At 31.0% G+C, this 25,422-nt stretch overlaps 1 protein-coding gene across 1 annotated transcript in view; it reads right to left on the bottom strand.

Moving 5' to 3' along the window:
* The window catches only part of LOC147064081 (uncharacterized), a 34,116-nt gene extending 9,556 nt beyond the window's left edge, over positions 1-24,560 (bottom strand). The window contains exons 1-2 of the mRNA XM_085958902.1: positions 24,507-24,560; positions 20,431-20,744 (exon numbers count right to left, since the gene is read on the bottom strand). Coding sequence (XP_085815028.1) covers positions 20,431-20,610 — 180 coding nt within the window. The 5' untranslated portion in view covers positions 20,611-20,744; positions 24,507-24,560. The remainder of the gene's footprint in view (positions 1-20,430; positions 20,745-24,506) is intronic.
* Between the last annotated feature and the right edge of the window lie 862 nt (positions 24,561-25,422).

The raw sequence follows: 25,422 nt of genomic DNA, 5'->3' as shown, positions 1-25,422 counted from the left end.
GGATTTTGTTGTCAATTTAAAAATATATTTCTGTTAAAATATGTGGTTTTTATATGTAAGGACATTTTTTCGATACGCGAAGGGAAAGAAATGTATTGACTTCGATCTTGGTAGAATAAGTAAATATACTTAATTTTATTTTCACAAAATCTAGCATTTTTTCGTACTTGTTTTTGTCAACGACAGTTGATAATACTGTTTTATTATTAACAATTATTATTACAGAACAATATTGAATAACCGTTTATTACCAATATTGGCATCCTTTCTTTCGCGCGATTAAAAAATATTTTAACTTCCTCGATGACAATATCTGAGAATTATTTTAAAAATAACACGTTGTCATCTATTCTTTAATAATCGGCATCTAAAGACAACAGGAAATCATGGACAATATCTTGCAGGAAACAATAAATAATTTTACTATTATGATATAATATTGTCATTTCTAAGAAAGTTGCGTTTTATGTTTTATCACGAGGTCAAAATGGTCTCTATGCGTCTATGAAAAAAACTATTACTGTAATATTATTATTGACTAATCGATGACTACCCATTGCGAGCATTACGCAAACAATTACTATGAAGAATGACCACACTTGTATAATTTACATTAGTGATTTATTTGTTGCTTTACGTGACTTCAATGCCTTTACTTAACCCATTCGGCGGTATTATGCGAATAAGTAACTGTATGGAGAAAGGAAACATATACCGGAAGCATGTGACATGAATATTATTCAAGTTCATTTAACAGTTTCTCGTGCAATTACAACCTGTAAATAGCATATTATATAGATCAATTTAAACGAATTGGATTAGTATAGTTATAACCGTTATAAGGAAGTACGTTGATTTTTTTATTTAACACCCATGCAATATTAAATAATAATAATTGTTGTTATAACTGAAACTTTTGGGTTTGACATCTTCATGCAATACGTATAATATCTACTTATGAACTTATGATAGACATAGGTATTTAAAAAAAATCATCTGTAGTCAAAAATTGTCTTATTTTCAGGGCTCGAAATGAACCGGAGCGTACCGGACGCCGTTTCGGTTCATAAAATCCCCAAAATTATCGCTCGTGTCAAGTGGACAAATTAATTTGACTTTCTGAGCTAGATTGGCTATATAACAAAAAATCTAACACACTTATTTTTATAAAATACACGTAAAACAATTAAATAACAAATATTTTCGTAAAACATCGAGCGCTCCGGTTCATATTTTTTTTCATTTCGAGCGCTGCTTATTTTACTGTTTTTTTATGAAAATTCCTAAATTTAATCTTTAAATAATTCCTACCAACAAAAGTTAATGTAGGTATCAATTTTATTCAATGTCGCAGAGAGTCCGGCGGTTATTTTGTCCGGATACAACATTTGTAAAGTACTTACATAAATGCCGTCTTAATAATACAATAAAATTAAGTCAAGTTTTGAAAATAAACACTTATATCACATTTTTTCACTTGACAACTGCTATCTATTATCGAGTCAAAAATTAATAAAAATTGTTTATAAGTTATTTTTATTTAACATGAGGCTTAAAAACGGTAAAGGGAGTCGTGTTAACCCAGTAAATATTTCAACACTAGAGACTTCATGATGAATAAATTACATACCTACTTACCAATATTACCATACATTCATATTATAATTAAGTTGCCCCATATCTATTTAAGAAATATGAAACTTCCACTTGGTGATGCTCATTCCGTGAAAGATGTCATTATTATGAATCTAAACATACTCTAAATTCGCCTTGTCAGTGGCGCTGCCCGAGTGATTTTCTCATAACGGTTTGAACCTATTTACATTTATATAGTGATAGCAATCGCGGTATAAACACCACCATGCCTTTTTATGAAAATTGTTTGAAAAATTTCAGTAGGACATATTTTCACAAAAAGGGAGATAACATATAGGTAGCCAAGTAGCTACTCTGCTTAAAGATATTATTTAGGTATGTAAACATTGATTTGAATAATACGAATATTATATAATTTTAATAAGTTCATTACCTATGTTCATATTATGAAAAACTATTATTCAATTCCGTGACATCTCAATTTCTCGCTTTACGGATAAACAGATGGTTAAGGTTTATGAGGTTGCATTTATTTGTATTAAAAGCAATGAGGAAGAGAATTATTATTAGTTAATCGCCATTCAGTCAGTTTTATTTAACTCCAATAATGAGGCTTCAAGTTACGTAAGACATTATAAGATGCTAAACCAACTAAACCATAATCGGAATACTTACCTGCTGCTACAGCCTAATAGCACGAGGCAATGTACATACAGATTAATATCAGAAAATGTAATGAATTATTTTGCGTACTATAGAGTAAGTGCAGGGAATGTGGAATATGGTTATTTATCGTTTATATAAATAGTTCCATTTCTAGTTTAATGTTAAAACTAACATAATGTCGGTAACTCACGGCATTGTTGGTTAAACAGTTTACGAGAACCATGTTTTTGTTAATCTGGCGTTACATGATTTTCTGGAAGGTCTCACTTTTTTCACGCTCGTGTTTGATTTGCTGATTCTCCGGTAAAAAGTAATTAAATTATTTGTGTGTAATTGTAAAGCCATCCTTATTTCATGTGGATTAAATATAACCACGTGATTTATAATACATTTAAGCCTTTAATATTTTATACTTATTGGATTGAAATTGGGTCCAACTTGGTATTGTGGAATACTTTGTTAAAGGTAATGTGGAATATATTCCAAAGGTTAAAAGTGAAACGGAATCTGATTCGAGTTGCGATAGTTTTTATGGCATTAACGAAGGCTCCAAAGATTCTTCATTGCACATGGAATCTATTGAAATGTTTCAAGCACAAAAAAATTCAATGGATGCTTTGTGCATGCATGTTATGCACTGAACCATTTTCAAAAGATGTTGAAGAATATGTATGGGTACGAGGTGTAATTTGTCAGAATTTGACTTATGAGGTTTGTCCCAGTGGTGAATAGAATCCTTTTTTGCGAATATTGTTGTTAATCATTTTTTTTTACTGAACTATGTAACATCTGAAATAGTATTCCATATTATCTTCACTATGCAGGTAATGTGGAATTTATTCATTTTTTTTAAATTTAATTCAATATAAGACAAAGTTTATATTTTTAACTATACAGCATTTCACTACATGTAAATATAAGTACCCAATTAAATTATCTATTAAATAAATGTTTCAAATTGATTAAAGAAATACAATTTTGGCTACTAGAGTCAAAAATAAAAAGGGTGTTCCACAATCCCTGCACTTACTCTAAGTATTAAGCAGATAACGTAATAAATATATTACATTTACATAGCCCATAACTGTAATTAACGTAATAGGTAATAATGTACATATTAATCCAAATTTAGGGAGTTGGTAGTGAATCTGTAAATGTTGTATCAAGGTAATCTCAAGACTTTTAAACTGGGGTAGTTAGTTTTCCTGTTTAATTATTTTGCAATGAAATAATGCTTAAAAATAATGTAATTGATAATGTTATATGTTTTCCTACACCGTGCCTCTTGTTAAAACTATAATACCTACTCTAAATCAGGGGTTCACAAAGTATGTCCCGCATGACTTTTTGGTGTGTCCCGCGAGATTAATGTTAAATCCGTATTATTTTTTATTCTTCTTGTCGAATATTAAAAATTACATTTGAAATTAAATATCCTCTGGCAAGAATGAATGGTCAGACACTTGGATATTTGTGTATGCGGATGTGCGAAGTGAGGGGGTTCAGCGCAGGCGCAGTTACGGGCGCGCTGCTGACATAGTTGTTGTGTTGTTAGCTATCAAATTTTACCGGTTCTGTTGAAAAATATAATCCAAAATCACCACTGTAAATCCTGTAGCTCGTAGATTGTGTATGCAAAATGTTATGGATTTTGTGGTAAAAACAGTTAATTTCACCATAAAAATGCTTTGAATCATCGTAAATTTCAGCTGTTGGTTGACATTACTGGAATTATCAACGAGTTAAATATAAAAATCCAAGGAAATAATGCGTTTATTTCCGATATCTTTGATTATGTGAAGGCTTCAGAGTAGCAGATTTGACTTAATCAACAAAAATTCGATGCTGGAAAAGTTATTTGGAAGCATGACAGACTCTTTTGAATGGATCTACCGAGGCTTCTAGTATTCTTCGATCAGAAAAATATTCTAAGATCATTCAATGCGTGTTAGATGAATTTTCTAATGCCAGCACTCCATTGGCGTGCCAAAAGTCCGAGGACAATAAATCGTCCGATTTGTCTATGCTCTGCTACTGATCAACGAACGAATAAAAAAGTCGAGCTGTCAAAAGTCAAAAGTTGCGATTATCGTTATGTCTTCCGATAATTCTATAATTTTGTGTTATTTATAGGTAGATGTGCATAAAATAATATAGTAGTGAAAACAACAAAAGTTTTAGGTTTTTTTATGAATTTCATAAATACAAATAAAAAAATAATTGATAAATCTCTCATTTTCTAAAGTGTAAATTAACAAAAATAATCAATGAAAATGTTTAAAACAATTACAGATTTTTTTCGGTCCGAATAATCGCGTATTAATGTCATATCGAATATACATAGTGATCGACGGACGACGTCTGGCAACTCAGTGAGTAAAATATCAAACATTTTTGAAATCCAACGAGCCTGGTCTGCGGATTAAAAAGTCCACAGATCTGGGGTGCTCCACACGAAAAAAAGTCAGAAGAATGTAAATCGTCTGGCTTACGTGTCAATGGAGCGCCGGCTTAAGAGCTTCTTGGATTTCAAGAAACATCAAATGAAGTTTAATATTTTTCAAGATACCTTTTAATGTAACCCGGCGCTGTTCACGTAAATATGCAGTTTGAATTATTAGATTTGCAAGAGAACTTGGAAGCAAAAGCATCTTATCGTGATAAGAATTTAATTGTATTCTACAAAGGACTTTCACTTCAGGTATGTATATCCAAATATAGTTAAACATGCCCATCAAATGGCTTCTTTATTTGGAAGTACCTATATTTATTTTATGAAAAACATTTTCTACAATGAGCATTAATAAATTAAACTTAAGATCAAAATTAACAGACAACCATATCACAGTATCTGCCATGCATCTGTTTTGCGTATTCACACCACAAAATTTGAGCCTAGATTTCAGGATTTAATTTCAAACAAACAATTGTAAAAATCACAATGTGAAAAAATTTAAATATATTTTTTAGTATATTAATAAAATTAATAATAATGTATATTTAGTTAAAAATATTAGTTTACACTAGGGATTCCAATCCCGGGATCCCGAGCTATTTTCGATACATATGAATCCCGGGATTGATAAACATAATCCCGGGATTTCGGGATTGATTTTTTTATCCATTTTTATGGAAAATAAAATATAACAGAAAAAATACTTTTAATAAAAAATAACTACATTAGAAATAAACTGAGTTTGAATGAAGTTTAATTTATACCCATGTGTATGTTGCCGATTCATTTTATTTTTTCACATAAATTATTAAAAATTGAAAGATTGGAAAAAAACAATGCTTCGCACTATTAACAAACTTATTCCACCATGATATCATACGTTTTACGGCAGTTTCAGATTTGACTGACTTATTAGATTTATGAAGCGGAAAGGCCATAAGTCAGCGCTCGAAATGGAAAATTCTACGAACCGGAGCGCTCGATTATTTTACGATAATATTAACTTATTTATTATATCTTATGTTAATTAAGTTATCTAATTGTATACCTACACTTATATTAAAAAAAAGTGTGTTAGATTTTTTTTTATTATGCCATTATCTCGCTCAGATGGTCAATTTAATATTTTTACGAAACGGAGCGATAATTTTGAGGATTTTATGACCCAGAACGGCGCTCCGGTGCGTTCCAGTCCATTTCGAGCCCTGCCATAAGTACGCCATGATTATTTGCTATACTATTTTAAATCTCGCTAATCCATTCAAAGTCTTTACTATCAGAAACAGCAATCTCCTATTAAATTCACATTATTATTTATATTACAATATTATTTACTCCGTTAAACTTGTGTTTTTCCAAGATTGAACGTATGCAATATTAACAATAAATGTCTTATATAGTATAAATTATACTAGATTTACTTTTGACCAATTTTATCAATGTTATTTGTAAATATAAAATTTTTATATAAACAATGGAAAAAATGCCAATCCCGGGATTCTCAAATTGTAATCCCGAAATCCCGGGATCAGAATTTTGGCTCGGGATTGGATTCCCTAGTTTACACAATGAATTTTTTTTTTGTCTTATGTTTTTTAAAAACAGAAAATATTTAAAAAAGAAAGAGCGCGGCCCGCGAAATATTTTTGATTTCAAAATTGTCCCTTTGACGAAAAAGTTTACCCCCTGCTATAAATGTATTATTAATATTATGCATTACATAACTTCGTAGCATGTAAAAAATATAATGATAGATAACCCTATAAAAACAATAAATTCGTTATAACATAATAATTACATTTATAATATCAATGAGTAGTTCGAACGACAAACCGCAAATTATTTTATAACTAGTCGACTAACTTGTTTATATCCAATGATACTGTAAGAAGTATTGGATGTACTCACTTATATCTTTGTAAAAAAAGTAACTTGAATCAAAACGGATATAAAAAATCCTACGTATCAAACTGTAATATGTAGATAATATACATATTATGCAAAACATAATTCTATTCATTAGTCTTTATGAAACTGAAATTTTTTTTCTATCTATCTAGTATAATGTAGATTGTACCCAAATGATAATAATCCAATCGAAGTTATCAATATATATAACAATTTTACTGTCTGTAATATTGTATTCTTTTTAATTGGCTCACAAACTACGTAGGAATAACATTATTATTTGCTAACTAGTATACTGAAATATTTTATAATTAAATTGAATAATGGTATGCTTTTTATTGTTGGAAGATGAATATAACTAAATCTCTATTGTCTCCAATAATGTATTAGGTGTGCATTTAATTCAAAGCTTCTTTTTTGCAATTTTAAATTATTGCTTTGAAAAGAAAATAAAACAATGCTAAATATATTTCTAAAGTTTTTTGTGACATTAGCATAAAAGAAAAGAAACGTTATTGAAAAAAATAATCTTTGTTACCAATATTATGTTACTCTAAGAATGATGATGTAAATAATGATGTTCATACGTAAGACACGGATGTCCAACCGGTTGCAGACTGTGCAATTTTTTATTTTGCTCCGAATCAAATAAATATACAACTCAGATATTATGCTCATTGGTATAGATAACACAATAGATATTTTCATGTTTAATAAATTAAAGAAATATTTACTACATTTTGAATTTTATTTTCATTTGTTTTCTACAAACTGCGTTTCATAAAATATTGCAACCGCAGTGAAATTTTCTTCCATGTTATTTCCATTATTTGTGTTAGGTAATACATTAAGCAAACAGTATGTAGAAGTTTATTAAATTATGTGTAATAATTACTACATAGATTTTTTTAAATTAATACAATGTCATTCCACCAAGAATTGACGGTAAGAAATTACAAATCAACACCATATCCCTGCCTACACAACCATGGTGCTAGCATATTTATTTCAAATGACGTCATTCAAGTGTTCTAATCCAAAAATAATTACAAGATAAAAAGAACTTTTTATATACGACGTTTTTAAATTCTGTTGAACGATATAAACTTGACTTGGCTAGCTTAAACGATCAAAAAAATAAAATTTGTACTTGACAATATGTCATATTGATTTCCATATTAACGCACGTATATAATTTTATTAATAATTTAGTTGCTAAGACCCCAGACTCCTAGCAACCAATAATGGTATCAAAATAACTTTTCATACAAAACAGAATTAACTGAAAATTAATTCAATTCTACTTAAAGATGGCTAAAATTAAAAAAAATGCATTGGCATCGTGTTCTGATATATTCTAAAAGTTTCAAATGTTTAGCTAGTCGGGAAGTTAGTTAAAATTCGATTGCAAGATTTGTACCGGACAAAGATCCACCGGACAAATAAGAATACGAGCTAAGAAAAACGTTGTAATAATTTGTAAAAATAATTGTTCAAGTACCTAGTCTAGTTTTGTAAATACCCACTGCCAAATAAAGTTTCACCAGTTAAAATTCGATAACTTCGAATTTCCTTCATCAGATACTGACTATAAATCAAAAGAGGTTGTATGTACCTTTTTACAACATTTAGTTTACTAACTTACTAACAACTATTCATTATTAACTGTGACAATTATCGATCACAATAAAATAAAAAGATATGCGTATCCCAGGCTTAAAAATATTGAATACACATGATGCAAGATGTACAACTAGGCATCCCTGTTACCAGATCCGTATTTACCATAAAGCTATATTGACAAAGCCCCGGCTTGTAAAATAAATTAATTGCGATAGTTTTCTCCAGTATTTTTAGATTGCTACAACCTATAAATAGGTAGATGACACTCGTAAATAGTTATCATGTTCACGTCCTCTATTGTCGATACGAAAATTAAAATAATTTATTAGAGTTTGATTATAAGGTAGTTTTCGAAAAAAATACAAGAAGATTTATTGTTTAAAAAAAATAGACGAACGTTTTTTTGGGCCCAGTGCAACTTTAATTCTTTATGTATTTATTGGGAATACTGAAAAAACAAAATACATGAGAGTTTAAGCAAGTTTCCTCTAAATAGTCTAAATGACAGAATCTTCTTCTTCTTCGGTCATATCCGCCCCTTAATTGGAGCATATGGACACCACTAAGCTCTGCCTCTAAGAATCCTTGTCGCTCGCCAGTCTTCTTGCTTCGTTCCAGGTCCAACAGCATCCCGTAGTTTCGCCGTATACACTCTGTAAATAGTATTTAGCGGCCTTCCAGGAGGCCGGAATCCGGTCGGCTTAAAGAACAGGCAAGCCAGATGGAGGTTCTCTTCTGGCATCTGCAGCACGTGGCCGAGCCAGGTCCAACGTCGCTTATTCACTCTCAGCGTGATGAGAGACTGCTTGGTGCGTTCTCTTATCTCTTCGTTGCTCTTAAAGTCATACCACCGCACACCCAGTATCCGTCGATGACAGAATATACAACGAAAATGTAGTGCCCTTGGAGAAAGCACATTCCATTATAATTTGGTTGAACTCTGCATGATAGCTGAGCCCATACCATTGAAGTGAAATGCCGAATCAAGAATGGCAGGACGGCTTCTACGTGACTGAGGAAAATACTATGTAGCCACAATCTAAACCTGGGACTTGAAAGAAGAAGAAGAATGAAAATGGTAAGTTGGCGTGTTTTTTGTTTCTAATATATGGAACGGAGATACTATCTACACTCACAAAATCTCAGAGACTGGGATGATCTCAGCACTCCATCCCTGTTCAGAGCAGCGACAGGGAATATAATAACCAAAAAATTCACCGACCTCCGACGACGGATATGGCACATAAGAAAAACGAAAAGGCCACTTTAATAATTAATGAGGCCCTGCATTTTACTGAAAAAATATTCAATACAATTACATGTATATAGATATATTATTATATAGTTACGTCTACTTATGTTTATGTATAATAGATTCTTTGCAAATCTATTTAGTTTTAGAGCGTACAACCTACAACTATATTAATAATGATGTCTTGTTGATTGATTGATTCCAAGTATGGAGTAGTCTGACGTAATATTTTTTACTTCGAGGCGTTTTTAATGCTAATAACTGATTTCAATTTGACGTTGATATTATAATATTTCATACATGTGTTAAAAATTAAGAGTAATTAAATTTATTACATTTCGAATTTACAAAATATATTCAATTTTAATACGACTTAAAAGTAACAATAAAAATAGTATAACAATATCACTATATTGAATGATCTGTCTTCCAAACAACGTCATGAACACATTAATTCTACATCACTGAGTAATATTTTTGATTTTCTATTCATTACAGTTTTCAACTACTTATAATAATTGAATAATCATTCAGTAAGTCTTCAATAGTAGATTATGATAATAAACGATGAGAAGAGAATCGACCAACGAAATATTTACCAAACTCAAAGGTTGTGTTTCATTTTTATGTCAGTAAATAATATTATGTAATCGTCAGTATAATGTACCCAATGTAATAAAGAAATCATTACATTGTTGACTGGCAATACGTATCTATATTTTAGTGTTTTTGTAAACAAAGTTTCGACTTATTTATAAAAATGCAATACCTATAGGTATAACATTAATACTTTCGACCGAAGGTACTTGATGGAATTTGAATTTAAATTCTAATGGATTCAAGCTCTGTACTATTCCATTTAAGTCGTTTTTTGCGACCCGGGTTTCGCCTTTCGGCATCTTCAGGCGTCGTGTACACTCACCAAAGGCAAATACACACTGACAACGAACACCGTTAACTCCAACCTAAACTTTGTTAAAAAAATAATGTTTTAAAAGTAGGTACCTTGTAAGAGTATTATTAAAGACTAATATCTCATTAGTTAACTCGATTATTTATTTTTTCTTAGAATTGACGATTTGCACCTCTTGAGTGTAGTATTCTTATTGTTATAAAGAATTTTGACCTATTATTAGGTTTGACGATGTATTATAATAATATGCTGTCCAGTGTATTGTTATTAATAAGAGAGGGTTTTTACTAATTAGGTTTTTTACTTCAGTTATTCATAATTATTTGTTTGTTGTATTTTTTGTTGTGATTTCTGACTAAATAGGTAGGTAATGGAGTTTTTACCTACTTTATTGTATTGATTTACTATATAAGTTGGAGTTAAGGGTGTTCGTTGTCAGTGTGTATTTGCCTTTGGTGAGTGTACACGACGCCTGAAGATGCCGAAAGGCGAAACCCGGGTCGCAAAAAACGACTGAAATGGAATAGTACAGAGCTTGAATCCATTAGAACTGTTATGTGCCATTCAAATTTGTACCGTTAGTTAGTCACCCAGCGGGTTCGAGCGGCTGAAACATGTCGCATCTTGTTCATTTCTTTTGTTTGTTTTTATTGTTTCCTTCCTAGAAGTATTCCAGAATAACAAACCACTCGACAGCTGGACGTCTCACAAGAAGGACGCATTTGTGTACCTTGTAATTTTGTGTACCTTGTAATATTCAACATTATATTAGTTTACCAGAAATAATAATTGTATGTGATTTTGTGTTATAAATCGGGAATAAAAGAAACGTTAAATATAATTAATAATATCTTTTAATTAAAACCAACCCATAACATAAAATTGGTGTCAGGAAGTGTGGATAAAGCTAAAATAACGTGAAATAAATTAACGGTGAATTCAAATTCTTTAAAAATAGCAAGAATCCTAAAAATAAAACACATAATAATATTACGTATAAACTAATTGTTTTTTTAAAGTACATCGTTGTGAAAAACGAACGGAAATTAAAAATCTATTTAATAATATAAAGTTGTATATTCTCCTAAATCATCAAAATCATTAAAGCAAGAGTCTTCAAATATCTTCAAATTCCTAAATTCGACGAATAATCTCCAATTCTCCAATTCTTCAAAATCAAAACTCGAATTCTACAAGCTCCAACTTCAAATCTTCAAGCTCCAGCTTCATATTCTCAAGCTACAGCTTCATAATCTTCAAGCTACAGCTTCATATTCTTCAAGCGTCCATCAGATCTTCAAATCTCCAATATCATCAAGACATAATCTCCGAGTGTCAAGTGCTTAGTGTATATAACAGTGACAGTGTAAAGTGTAGGTATTTATTCTCCACAACAGAACGGTAAATTAATTATTCATTCATTTATATGAAAATTATCAATAACTACAATAATACTATGTCGTCACTAAGCTTAGATACCCTGATGAAATTTATTTCAACCTTCGATGGAGAAAGGAAAAATCTATACCCATTTCTTAATGACTGTGATACGGCTTTTGAAATATGTCCGAATGAATTAAAACCCATCCTGTTAAAATACATAATTCACTGCGTAGTAGGCAACGCCAAATATACAATTTCGAATTATAAATTTGAATCTTATGACAATTTCAAATCTTTTCTAAATACTACTTACGGTGAAAATAAACATACGTCTCAATTAGAATTAGAACTCAGAAATTGCAAACAGGATTATAAAGAACCTATTATCAAATTTATTCAGCGTGTAGAGAATTGCAGAAATAACCTCATCAATGCAATCAGACTAATACATAAGGATGACGACGAGTTAAAAGGTCGGATTAAACAAATCGAGGATAGTGCTCTAAATACCTTCATGCTAGGAATCCATCCTCAAACGTCTATGGTAGTTCGATTGTCTAAGCCAACAACATTAACAGAAGCAGCAAACGTGGCTATAGACGAGGATAAGATTTTAAATGATTTCAAAGGTATGCACATAAACTATAAAAATAATAATCATAATCAGTCACATCATTTCAATTACAACAATCAAAATATAAATCAGTTCAAAACTTCAGTAAATAAAGTGTGCAGGTATTGCAAAAAATCAGGACACTTAATCGAAGAGTGCAGAAAACGACAATACAATAATCGTTTTAAAAATAATTTGAATCCTTCTCAGCTTCAAACTAATCAAACAAATCCAAATGTTTCTTTCGATCAATCTCCGCAAAATTCACAAAATTCGCAAAATTATCCAAACACTTTAAACTTCCAGCACTCCAGGAGACCTGCCTCCTCCCGGAACGTGCAAAGCATTCAGGCAGAATATTTTCATTAGAACCAAGTACATCGTATGTTGAATTTCCATATACAGAAAAAAAAATCTAAAATTATTGATTGATACTGGCGCCGACATCTCATTAGTAAAAATAAGTTCCCTGGATGGAAACGAACTTGTTAATGAAACTGAACTCGTCACGCTCAAAGGTATCGATAACTCTCCGAATCCAGTAAAAACTATCGGAACAGTTAATTTAACATTTCCTTTAAAATATATGCAAATTCGTCATACTATTCACATTATTCCAAACCATGTCACTAATGTTCCTTTAGACGGATTACTAGGTCATGACTTTTTCGTCAATAATAATGCAAAAATTGACTATGAAACTAATACATTACATATACACGATGAAATTATTCCTATATTCAATAAAATCAATAATCCTATGTATACCTTAAAGCCTAGATCTGAAACACTTATAGAATTAGTTGTTCGAAATCCTGAAATTAACCAAGGTATAATACCAGATGTTCAAATTCTTCCAGATGTATTCCTATCACGTGCTCTAACTAAGGTACGTCCTGGAAACAAGGTATATGCGACCGTTCTTAATAATAGTGAAAAGTCGGTTAATATATTGTCTAATCACATATACCTCGAACCTTTTAATGAACACGAAAGTTTTCTTTACTTTGCAAATACTTTAGAATCTTTAGATAATAATCCATCGCGTAATAAACGAATTCAAAATGAATTACGATTATCCCATTTAAATACGGAAGAAGCCAATTCAGTTTTAACATTATGTCAAGAATTCAATAATATATTTCATTTAGATGGTGATTTATTAACCCATACAAACACTACGCATCATGAAATACCTGTGACATCTCAAGTACCAATATATACTAAATCGTACAGGTATCCGGAAGTACATAAGACAGAAGTTAAAAATCAAATCGAGAAAATGCTTTCGCAAAATATAATAGAACACTCCAATTCACCATGGTCCTCGCCTCTTTGGATTGTACCTAAAAAAAATGACGCATCAGGTAAAAAGAAATGGAGAATCGTTATCGATTATAGAAAGCTTAATGACGTAACTGTTAATGATAGTTATCCGATTCCTAATATTACCGAAATATTAGATCAGTTGGGTCACTCGAAATATTTCACAATTCTAGATTTAGCCTCCGGTTTCCACCAAATCCCCATGTCTCCTAAAGATTCAGCTAAAACTGCTTTTTCCACTGATCAAGGACATTATCAGTTTTCTAAAATGGCTTTTGGGCTTAAAAATGCGGTATCGTGTTTTCAGAGACTAATGAATAATGTTCTCTCTGGTTTACAAGGAATTAAATGCTTTGTTTACTTGGATGATATTGTAATATACGCTGACTCCATAGAATCCCATTCTCTGAAACTACGCGAAATCTTTCAACGCCTTAACCAGCACAATCTTAAACTGCAACCGGATAAATGCGAATTTATGCGTCACGAAGTTGCGTACTTAGGACATATCATTTCCGAAGATGGAGTTAAACCAAACCCCTCAAAAGTCTTATCAATTACAAACTATCCCAAGCCTAAAAATACCAAAGATATAAAATCATTTCTTGGTCTCGTAGGATATTACAGAAAATTTATTCCAGAGTTTTCAAAAATTTCTCAAAATCTTACTTGTTTATTAAAAAAGGATGTAATTTTCAAATGGACTAAGGTTCAAGATGATGCTTTCGAAACATTAAAAAATAAATTACTTACTGAACCAGTCTTACAATTTCCAGACTTCACGCAACCGTTTAACCTTACAACGGATGCTTCAAACTTTGCTATAGGGGCCGTATTATCACAAGGACCTATATCCAGAGATCTTCCTATAGCATATGCATCTCGTACACTAAATAGGGCTGAAACAAATTACTCTACGACTGAACGGGAGTTACTCGGGATCGTTTGGTCTTGTAAACACTTCAGACCCTATCTCTATGGCCGAAAATTTAAAATAATCACGGATCATCGTCCTCTCACATGGCTTTTTAATGTTAAGGATCCCGGTTCTAGACTCATTAGATGGCGATTAAAATTAGAGGAATACGATTACGAAATCATTTATAAACCAGGTAAATTAAACTCTAATGCTGACGCTTTGTCCCGAATCGAAAATCAAAATACTGTTCTTGTAAATAATCCTTTTACCGATAATCCTTCATATTCATACAATGACTTTCTCGAGAAACAAAATGAACGTTTCAATGTCAACTTAAATGAAATCGACGAATCCCTTCTAAATCAAAAACAATCAATTGCGCACTGTATTTCAAATGATAAATCAATGTCCAAAGGGATAGCTTTAGAAATAAGTACAATCATTACCAATCATGATGAATTAGTTAGTACACATTCGAGAATAGGAGATGTACTCGAATCAAAATTTCGTAAAAATAATATTTACCACTTAATCACAAAACAAAATTTTTGGGAAAAACCAAACTATAATTCCGTTTTTCTGGCATTATCAAATTTAAAAAATATTCTTAAAAATAACAAAGAACCAAATATTTCATTTCCACGACTCGGTTGTGGTTTGGATAACCTCAATTGGGAAAAAATTAAAAAGATTATTCAATATGTTTTCAATAACTCAAATATAAATATCACTATTTGTCATAATACAATAATTAACCCTAATCACAATGAAATTCCACAAATACTTAAGGAATACCATGATTCTCCTTTAAGCGGACATTCAGGATATCACAGGACCTTGAACCGTATACGACTTAAATATCGATGGACTAATATGCAAAAGGATATTAAAATGTATATTAAACAATGTGAATCATGCCAAAAAAATAAAATATCCCAAAAAAACTTAAAACAGCCCATAGAAATTACTACCACCAGTCTAAAACCATTTGAACGTATTGCTTTAGATATAGTAGGTCCTCTACCTTTAACCGAAAGTGGAAACAAATATATATTAACCCTCCAAGACGATTTAACAAAATACTCTCAATGTTACCCAATCCCGAATCATGAAGCAGTAACCATTGCAAAGGAACTAACTTCAAAATTTATTTGTCAATATGGAATTCCAGATAAAATACTTACCGATCAAGGAAAGGATTTTACTTCAAATATTCTCAAGGAAGTAGCCAAACTTTTTAAAATCGAACAGATACAAACTAGCGCATATACGCCTACCAGTAATGGATCCCTAGAACGAAGTCACGCTACTTTAGCTGATTATCTAAAACATTATATCTCTCCGAATCAAACCGATTGGGATGAATGGCTTCCATTCTCCATGTTTAGTTATAACACTACTCCGCATACCGCCACAAAATTTACACCATTCGAATTAGTTTTTGGAAATCCACCAAGTTTGCCGACAGCTCTAAAAACATCTGAATTCAAGTACACATACGATTCATTTATCGATAATCTTAAACTTAAATTAACGAAATCACATGAAATAGCTAGAAACAATTTGATAAAAGGAAAAGAAAAAACTCAGATAAGGTATAACAAGGACAAAACATTAAGAACATTTGAAATCGGTGATAAAATATACTTAACCAATAACGCCTCTAAAATAAATAAATCAAAAAAATTATCTCCTAATTTCCAAGGACCTTACGAAATTGTCAAGGTTAACAGTCCGTTAAATGTTACAATTAAGGTTCAGAATAAGTTAGTTAAGGTTCACACAAATAGAATTAAGCAAGCTAATTTAGATCCCTCACAATAAATAATCTCATTCAAAGGATTATGTTATTATTTACTTTATTATAATATGTACTAATATTAAGAATTTTATTGTCTTTCTAAATGTAAAAAAAAAAAAAAAAAAATATATATACCTGTATGTAATATGACTTCAATTGTTCTAAATCTATTTGTCACACATCACAATCTATTGTTCACAACAAAATCTATTTTCGAAAACCAATGTATTAATATGATTATAATTTCTTTAACCAAACTCATGGTAAAAAAATTGTGTACCATAAGTTTATTCTTTTGAAGGGAGGTGTTATGTGCCATTCAAATTTGTACCGTTAGTTAGTCACCCAGCGGGTTCGAGCGGCTGAAACATGTCGCATCTTGTTCATTTCTTTTGTTTGTTTTTATTGTTTCCTTCCTAGAAGTATTCCAGAATAACAAACCACTCGACAGCTGGACGTCTCACAAGAAGGACGCATTTGTGTACCTTGTAATTTTGTGTACCTTGTAATATTCAACATTATATTAGTTTACCAGAAATAATAATTGTATGTGATTTTGTGTTATAAATCGGGAATAAAAGAAACGTTAAATATAATTAATAATATCTTTTAATTAAAACCAACCCATAACAGAACCTATAGGTATTATGTTGCGTTGATGATAAGTAATCATAATAATTCATGGAACAAAATCAAATAGGTAGTGTAATTATCGGTTATAGTTTTAAATTTAAATACATATTACAACGTTTATACAAATAATTCATATACTTATTATAATTTAATTATTAAGAACTCTTTTTATTGTAGACATCAAAATTTAATTATTCGGTGCTCTAGGTTCGCCACAGCTGTTGTACTACACCAATATTGATGAAACTAGCAAAATTTATAGACTTCAACACTAGTAGCAAACCTATGGCAAGCGTGCCACTAGTGGCACGTGCGATGATTTTGCGTGGCACGCGTTTAAAGAGAGAGAAAAAACCTATCATAATAATAAATTACAGATCGCATTGCATAAAAAATAACACGCAAATACTCTTCAAGAATAAGCATTACGTTTAATGTAAATATATAATTGCATAGGTCGTTTCTTAGGCTTAATATATCACATAAATTATTATCGCACTAACGTCATCAGGCGGCGGGGATGCCACGCAGCTAACCTCTAATTTTTATCGATTTACAATAGCTTGAGACCACTGTAGCGAGAAAATACCTCATCCGATCGGACCAATTCTGATGTCAATTTGTACGTAAAGAACCAAACTAGATTATACATTTACAAACAATTTCATTTCTACCAACAAAAAATGGCTGCACTAAATGAGAAACAAAAACGTGGTGGAACTAGTAGTAGTAATTTTGGCAGACAGTTTCGAAATTGTCGGACCGAAATGTATGGCGTATTTAAAAAAAGCGATAAAGCTATTATATGACGTGTGCTATGTTCTGTCAGTGGTATCTAGAACATCATCATTTATTATATAGGATTCTTAAAAACTATTTTTCATCATGAAAAATGGCTCGAAAAATAATATTTGGGAAATTCTAGCACACGTACGTAAAAAGGTTTGCCAACCCTGGACTACACGCTTCGTCGTCCTTCATCTCGAAAATAATACACTTGCAACAATATGAAGTGAGACGCGGGTAAAGAAGTGCGAAACTAGTAATCGAACAATCATATTATTATTATTATTATATAGTGTAATTTCTTTATTACGTAAGTATTTCTTAACTACCTTTCCTTCCATATTTCACGGGGGTGAAGTCTTAGACGATACCAAGTAATAAATGCAGGCATTATCTAAACTAATATTTAATTTTTGGACTCTTTCCACAGATTTTATTATGTAGGTACTTTTAGTTTCTTCGGTTTAAACATTTTTAATAAGTTAAAAAATATATTATTATTTGAAAATATCTTTAGGTAGGTGCCTATCGATAAAAAACCATCGTCATGGTGTTAGAAATAAATGCTAATATAAAAAAAATATCGTTAATTTAAATATAGCATCGTCAGCTAGGTACCTATTAATAAACAAAAAAACATTAAATCTATGTATAGCTAATATCTTATAAATGGCTTATATCTAGGATGTTGAATTAAATGAGATGGGCCCTTTATGTATGCGAAAGTGAATCTGATTAGTTATTGATAAAAATAAGTTTATTATTTTTATATTCGTGTGAATTCTAAAATGACAGCAGGTACACAAATAAGTAATCAATCTAACAGTGTCAACAACAGACCGCCATTTGCATATCATTTACAAATAATATAGGAACCTACGTATAAGTGATGTTGTTAACACTAAACATATTGACTTTTCTATAGTGCATACATAATAATATTATGAACACATCACAAATATCTTAATAATATTTGTAGCGAGCCGGATTTCATCTAGCTGAATCTATCACATTCCGTATAATGTGCTTCACAAATTCAACCGAACCGAAAACGTCTTAAATCTCCATCAAGTGTTACAATGCAACTATATGCCCATGGACTCTCTTTTTATTAGTAAAAACCAGGGAACTCAGAAATAATGGGAACTGAAATACCCAACTGGTAAGGCTACGCAGGCAACCGATCTCGGGTAAGGATAACATTAAACGCGTGTTAATAAAACGTTATTCTAAACTTGTGCGTTGCCCTGACAACTACTGTCGGTTTTATGTTCATTTAAAATTGAAAATAGCAATCTGCTCAGTAAAAAGTTGTGGTAATGATACAAATATGAAAAATAAAACAAATAGTGCAACTACATTTCACAAGTAAGCATATTTTTATTGTTATTTTGAATATTTATGTCAATATCGTAACATGCATTAAAATTTATTTTCTGCATGGCATTTGACGTTCACGCACAAACAATGTTAAACGTTATTGACGAGTGCGACGCGCACCACTGTAATGCATATAATGCGTGTATTTTGTTTGAATAACAGGGCCGCATTTCAGACAGGGAATATTAGACAATATTTATAATAATCAAATGATTTATTGTTGCATATGCAATATGCATAGGTAAATGTGCATTTATTTACTGTCAATATTCAATTTAATTATAAAATAAAAAAAATAAAATCAAGTGATTAAATGTTTCAGTTATTAATTATTGCTCACCGTTAATGTAGTGTATTTAGATACCGTTTTGTCATCAAGTAAGCAATTATTTAAAATTTCTTTTTGTACCTACCCATATTTATTCGGAAGGGAAGTGATGATGCCATATTTAGAGAGATCTTCCATTATACATGCGACAGAATAGTCAAAAAACTTGATATTTGATTTATATGTTATATAATAATATTTTCTGTTAATATATAATTATAAATGCGATTAATGTTATGCCTATTTAGAATTACCTTTGTATGTAAATATTTATGTACTTATCTTGTTATTACTTAATCTTATATATTATGTCACGTATAAGTTTGATGAGGTTTTAATAATTATATTTAATATTTTTCATAATTATTCTGTACAATGTACAAACATAGAAATATACTTACTACAAAATACAATTAATATCCTTTTTTCAATTTCTATAAAGTATATTCATAACTGTGTGTGAAAAGTATGTTAATTTAAAAAACGCGTTAAAACACCAATATTAGTAATATGTATTTATAATATTATATTGTTTCGTATGAAATATTTCTAATAAAAAGTAGACATCAATGATGCGGCTCTGTGTGCGCTGTGAAGGTCATTTTTTGTCCGTCCACCCTATTAACGCACACTTCTAAAATCCTGCTTCAATTTGCAGCGTTTGCAGGACCTTGGATCAGAGTTCTATTTATTTTTCTTTTCTGTGGTAAAAACTCTTTGTCATAATATAGGTATAGGCTTTAGCAACCAGTTTTAATAAAAAAAACGGAGTAAATCAATTAGGTACTTAATTACAATATTCAAGCTTATTTATACAAATAATTGTACGAGTATTTTGACCAGCTTACCTTAAATATTTTATAACACATTCCATCCAGGGGCCAGTAGAGCATTTGCCATCCCCTCGGACGAGCTGCACAGGGGTTGATGCGAGGATCCGCCCAAGGAGGGGGCACGACTGCACCCCGTGCAGAGGTTATCACAGTTATCACTATTACAAAAATAAAATTAAGGTTTTTCACCTTCATATCACTTTTTTATCACAGCACTATTTTTTAAGTTTCCGAGCGTTAAGGAACTTCATTCCGCTATATTAAGTTTAAAATTATGTTTCTTACGTAAAAAATGTACAAACAATAAAATTGACTAATAAATGGATTTCCTAAACAATTTAGCAAAATAGTTTGTGTGTTAGTCAGTCAGTTAACTTGTTACAATGCATTCTAGAATTTTTAAAAAAATCGTAATATACCTAAATCATTTCGAGGAAGACCATTGAATTAATTTTTATTCTTCGAAGGTAAGTTACCTACTTAATTTTATACGAATTAACTTGCTAAGTAATAACTTACATAATAGTTAGACAGACTAGCTTAGTATCAAAGTGGGCCAAACGCCATCTCCCAATAAATTCATTCACCCACTGATGCTCTTTTCAAAAAAATCACCAAAAGTACCAAAAAACGGTAGTTTTCATAGAGATTTTTGAGTTTAAAGTTATGTGAATGTTATATGAAAAACGGACACTTCACACATGTTTGTGAGTCTCCTGTAAAATTTTGTAAATGGCTTATGGCCCACTTTGATACTAAACTAGGTACTCAAATGTCTATATTCCTAAGCGGACCACAATATAATATATTATTATCATGGCCCTTCGGATGGTGGTGGTTGTATTAATAGATATTTTATGAGGAATAGTTATGAGTCCTTCGCCCAAACCATATGAATCTTGTACTGGATCGAACACACAATATACACAACATGAATTAATATTATATTGACCAGCCGTGGGTTTAAGCCCGTGATCCACGGCGGCCGACAATGGATGTGCAAATAATGAAATTAATGGTATTTTTGTAAATGATAATAAATTAGATTACATCATTTTTAAACGTATAATAATTTTATTATTAAGTTATACCTACATGAATTATATAAATTTATAATTATCGCTGTTGTAGTAATACCTATGTAATACACCATGTTCGCTCCTAAGTGAAACATAATGGGCCTCCATGGGGTGGTGAATATGGGGAAAGATTATCGACTGATAATTTATCAGCCATTCAGCCGATCTAATGAGTCTTGATCTATTGATAGTAATTTATTGTTGTTGAGTTGTTGGCTATTTCGGTTTTGACATCAAATCAGAATCATCTAACATGAGTAACCGAACAGCTACTTAATGAATACGTTTGTACAACTTAATTAATAATTGTTAACGTTATACTGAGTAAATATTGACTTCATGGTCCCCACATCCTAAATCCGGTCCTCAGACCACGATTTTTGATGTTTTAAGGGTATTCCGTGTATGTTTAGCATTTTTTTGTATTTATAAATAAATCCACTTTAATTATTGAGCTGTTAGCACTCGGCATCATATTATGAAACACTGATAGCACTCCTTTTGTGGTAGCCAAGTAACATGCAACCCTTCGCCATATTAGATAAATAGTTATTTTCGTTAGTCTGGAAATACACTAAAAATAATTATAAAATAAAACTCTACACGTATATTAATCATGATACCACATCAAGTTGCATCTCACAGCCACGTATTTTAGAATGTTAATATTTTCAAGTGAAATAGTGCCGCAGGCGACTTTGTATGCTATTGCTATGCAAATTCATGGTGTATGTCATATCTCACTTAACTGGTCGACCCGCCACACCACCCACCCTCTAAACCCGGCCCCCTAGGCTAAATCACTGTCAGCCCTCCCTTGTGGGGGGCATGATAGATTTAAATAATAGCTGTCACTCCATAGGTACAATGCTGTTCACTAATCATCGATAATAAAATTTATCATTATATATTATTATTATACCTATAACTACCTACATAATAATATATTTTTTATATATATATATATATATATATATATATATATATATATATATATATATATATGAAATCATAGGGCATAATGAAATTTAGCGGAGTTTTTTGTAATTCACCGTAATTATGACAGAGTATCTTGAATTAAATCCCCTAAAATCAAGATTATTTCTTGATAACCTTGTTAAATGGTTAATAACAATATATTTAGACGTTATTAGTCATTACAGTATCATTTTCGTTGGAAATTAATTTGGGTAGGTAATAAAATAAATAAAATATGACGTAGAGACAACTCGACTGCATTTAAATGTTGGCTTATTGAATTTAAAAATAATTAGGTACCTACTTACATAGTTTTTGCTAGGCATGATTTTTGCAAAGTAATACCTACTCTATGTTATCTAAGTTTTAACATTGGGTTTGTCACGTTCCATCGATACTGGTTTTTATGTAATGCTTTTTTTATATTGCCTATGTAGGTTAAACTACTTCGGAATCAAGCAGAGAATTTTAAGATCATGTATTGAAAGATAATGGCTTATACAATAACTCAGTTTAATATATTGATCTAAGATCTAAGCAGAAATAAAATACTATCTACCAATAATAATTATTATTTATATTTACCCATCTATCGTATATTCAAATTAAAATAATAGATATGTAAAAATCAATATTTCTCGTTAAGTATCTTTCTGCTTAATTAAATGTGATATTACCATAACTTAGCAATGTTAATCGCAATTATTAAAAACAGAACATATTATTATAAACGCGTGGTTAAAAAACATTAAAAATTGGTCTGGAATAAAAGGTAGCTAGCGAGGTGCTGTTTCAGATGGGGATTGCAATACCGAAGGAAAATATCAATACCGGTATTTTGGTATTCCTCATTGAATATCGGTATTTATATAAGTAACATATATGAAAAAAACTAAACACATTAATATTTTATATCAAACGTATCTAAGTGCTTACATAATATTCTCTTGACATTAAAAAATATAATAATAGAAATACTAATTTTGAAAGTGCACAGAAGTCTGTATGTTTTGCAAGCTGAGCCGGTAGGTATTGTAAGATATCTGAAATGTCAATCAAGCTCTCCTGTATTTTTAATTGTTAAATTAAAGGATTAATGGTGTATTTTGATCGATGAAATCCTTACATAAAAAGTACAGAGTAGCGTATGCACTAAAAATACTTGCGTATTGGCAGCACAGAGCTTCTACCCAATTTAATAGGGAATATGACGTAATGCAAGTCATAAGGAAAAAACATTAAATTCGTTTTCGAAAAAGCAAACGTTTTAATATCAAAAATATCGGTATTTTGGATATTTATAACCGGTATTTCGGTATCGATAAATACTGGAATCCCGGTTTTGAAATACAGGTATTGCAATCCCTAGTTTCGGATAGCCCAAAACGAAGATGAGCTCTCAAAGTTGACCACCAACGTCAGACAGATCATACCGGTAGATATTACAATTCACTTCCAGAAGATTTTTTTACTACTTTCACATATTTTATTGAAAATAATGATGCACACAAGGTTTAGTAAGGTTTTCAATAAAGACGGTAGTGAGTCAATCTACCATGAGAACAAAGTACCTACCGACAAAAATTTAAACAGTTCTATGGTTGAGTTTAAGACAGCTAACATTAGTAGTTACTAAAATGTATTATTAATTTATCACAACGCTCACAACTCCACGTTAATTTTATTGTTTTGATAAACCTCAGTAAACACTCATTATTAAATAAGTTTACTTCATTATACGTATTTATGTATCTACATTCTACACTAACAGATGCGAATATTATACGATATTCAATGACCGAGTCGAAATAACGTTTTTATTTAGATTTTTCAGCGATTTAAATTCAAGTCGCGGTCTTTACCGCCAAAAACACTGTCTAATGAACAGCAATTACCATGATATTACTAAAACGTTGGTTTATTCCTAACGAAGACTACTAAATATAACAACCGTATTGAATAAGTTAACCGTCACTTCTACCAGTAATCAGAATCACAAGATACAAAGTTAGGTTATGAAAATGGAAAATGTACCGGCATTTTTTATGAGCGACCAATGGAGCAATTTTACGGCCCGACCCGTTCGGTTGTCAGATTTAAACTGTTATTCAAACATCGAATACAAGGTAATGGTTGCCAGAGACGTGCTCGGCTGGGGTCAGGAGATGGCAATGGATACAATACAGTATAGTAGTCACTCTATAAACAGACATTTCTGTTATAAAACCTAGGCAACAAAATATTATGACTGCAAGTAGTATACGTTCCTATAAGTAGTATAAAGTCTAGAAACACTTTCTCTCGTACCCCCTTTCCCTTTCAACTATTTTTGATCTTTATGTACATCGATCCCATTTAAATTTAATGAATAGGTACTTACCAACAAAAATCCAATAATAACTCGTAATTAGAACAAAGAAAAAAATATATCAAACAATTTAGAAGATACATTTATACAAATTCAATTTCAAAATCCACACGTATTGATTTAGGATCGACCGTGGTAATTTACTTTTGTGTACTATCAGGGATAGAAGAAAAATAAGAAGAAAATCGTAAACTCTTTTTTTATATCTAAAACAGAAATTACATTCATATTAACATATTAATTTCGTAACAGATGTTTATAATAATTCGTTACTGTACAGGCCAATTATTGCCGTAACCCTCACTTATCACCAAAGTGACATTTTGATGGTAACGGCTTATTGCATACTCTTATACGAACTGGCCAAGTATGTATCATAAATCCCAAAAAATATTTCATATCAAAATAATTTAAAACTATTTTTAAGCCATTTATCACTTGATAAAAAATATTCCAGCCAAATGCTGGAACCCTCTCTAAACCTAAGCCACAGGGTAAGTACAGAATTACTCACTCAATTTGTAATAAAATCATAAATAAATATTATATAAAATAATAAGTAAATCCAATGCCCACAGTTTT

The sequence above is a fragment of the Rhyacophila brunnea genome, unplaced genomic scaffold (assembly GCF_057557595.1).
Source record: "Rhyacophila brunnea isolate RB1 unplaced genomic scaffold, BYU_Rbru_1.0 scaffold_8, whole genome shotgun sequence".
NCBI classification, from domain to species: domain Eukaryota; kingdom Metazoa; phylum Arthropoda; class Insecta; order Trichoptera; family Rhyacophilidae; genus Rhyacophila; species Rhyacophila brunnea.
The sequence above is the reverse complement of the archived record's forward strand: the minus strand, read 5'-3'. Positions and strand labels throughout refer to the sequence as shown.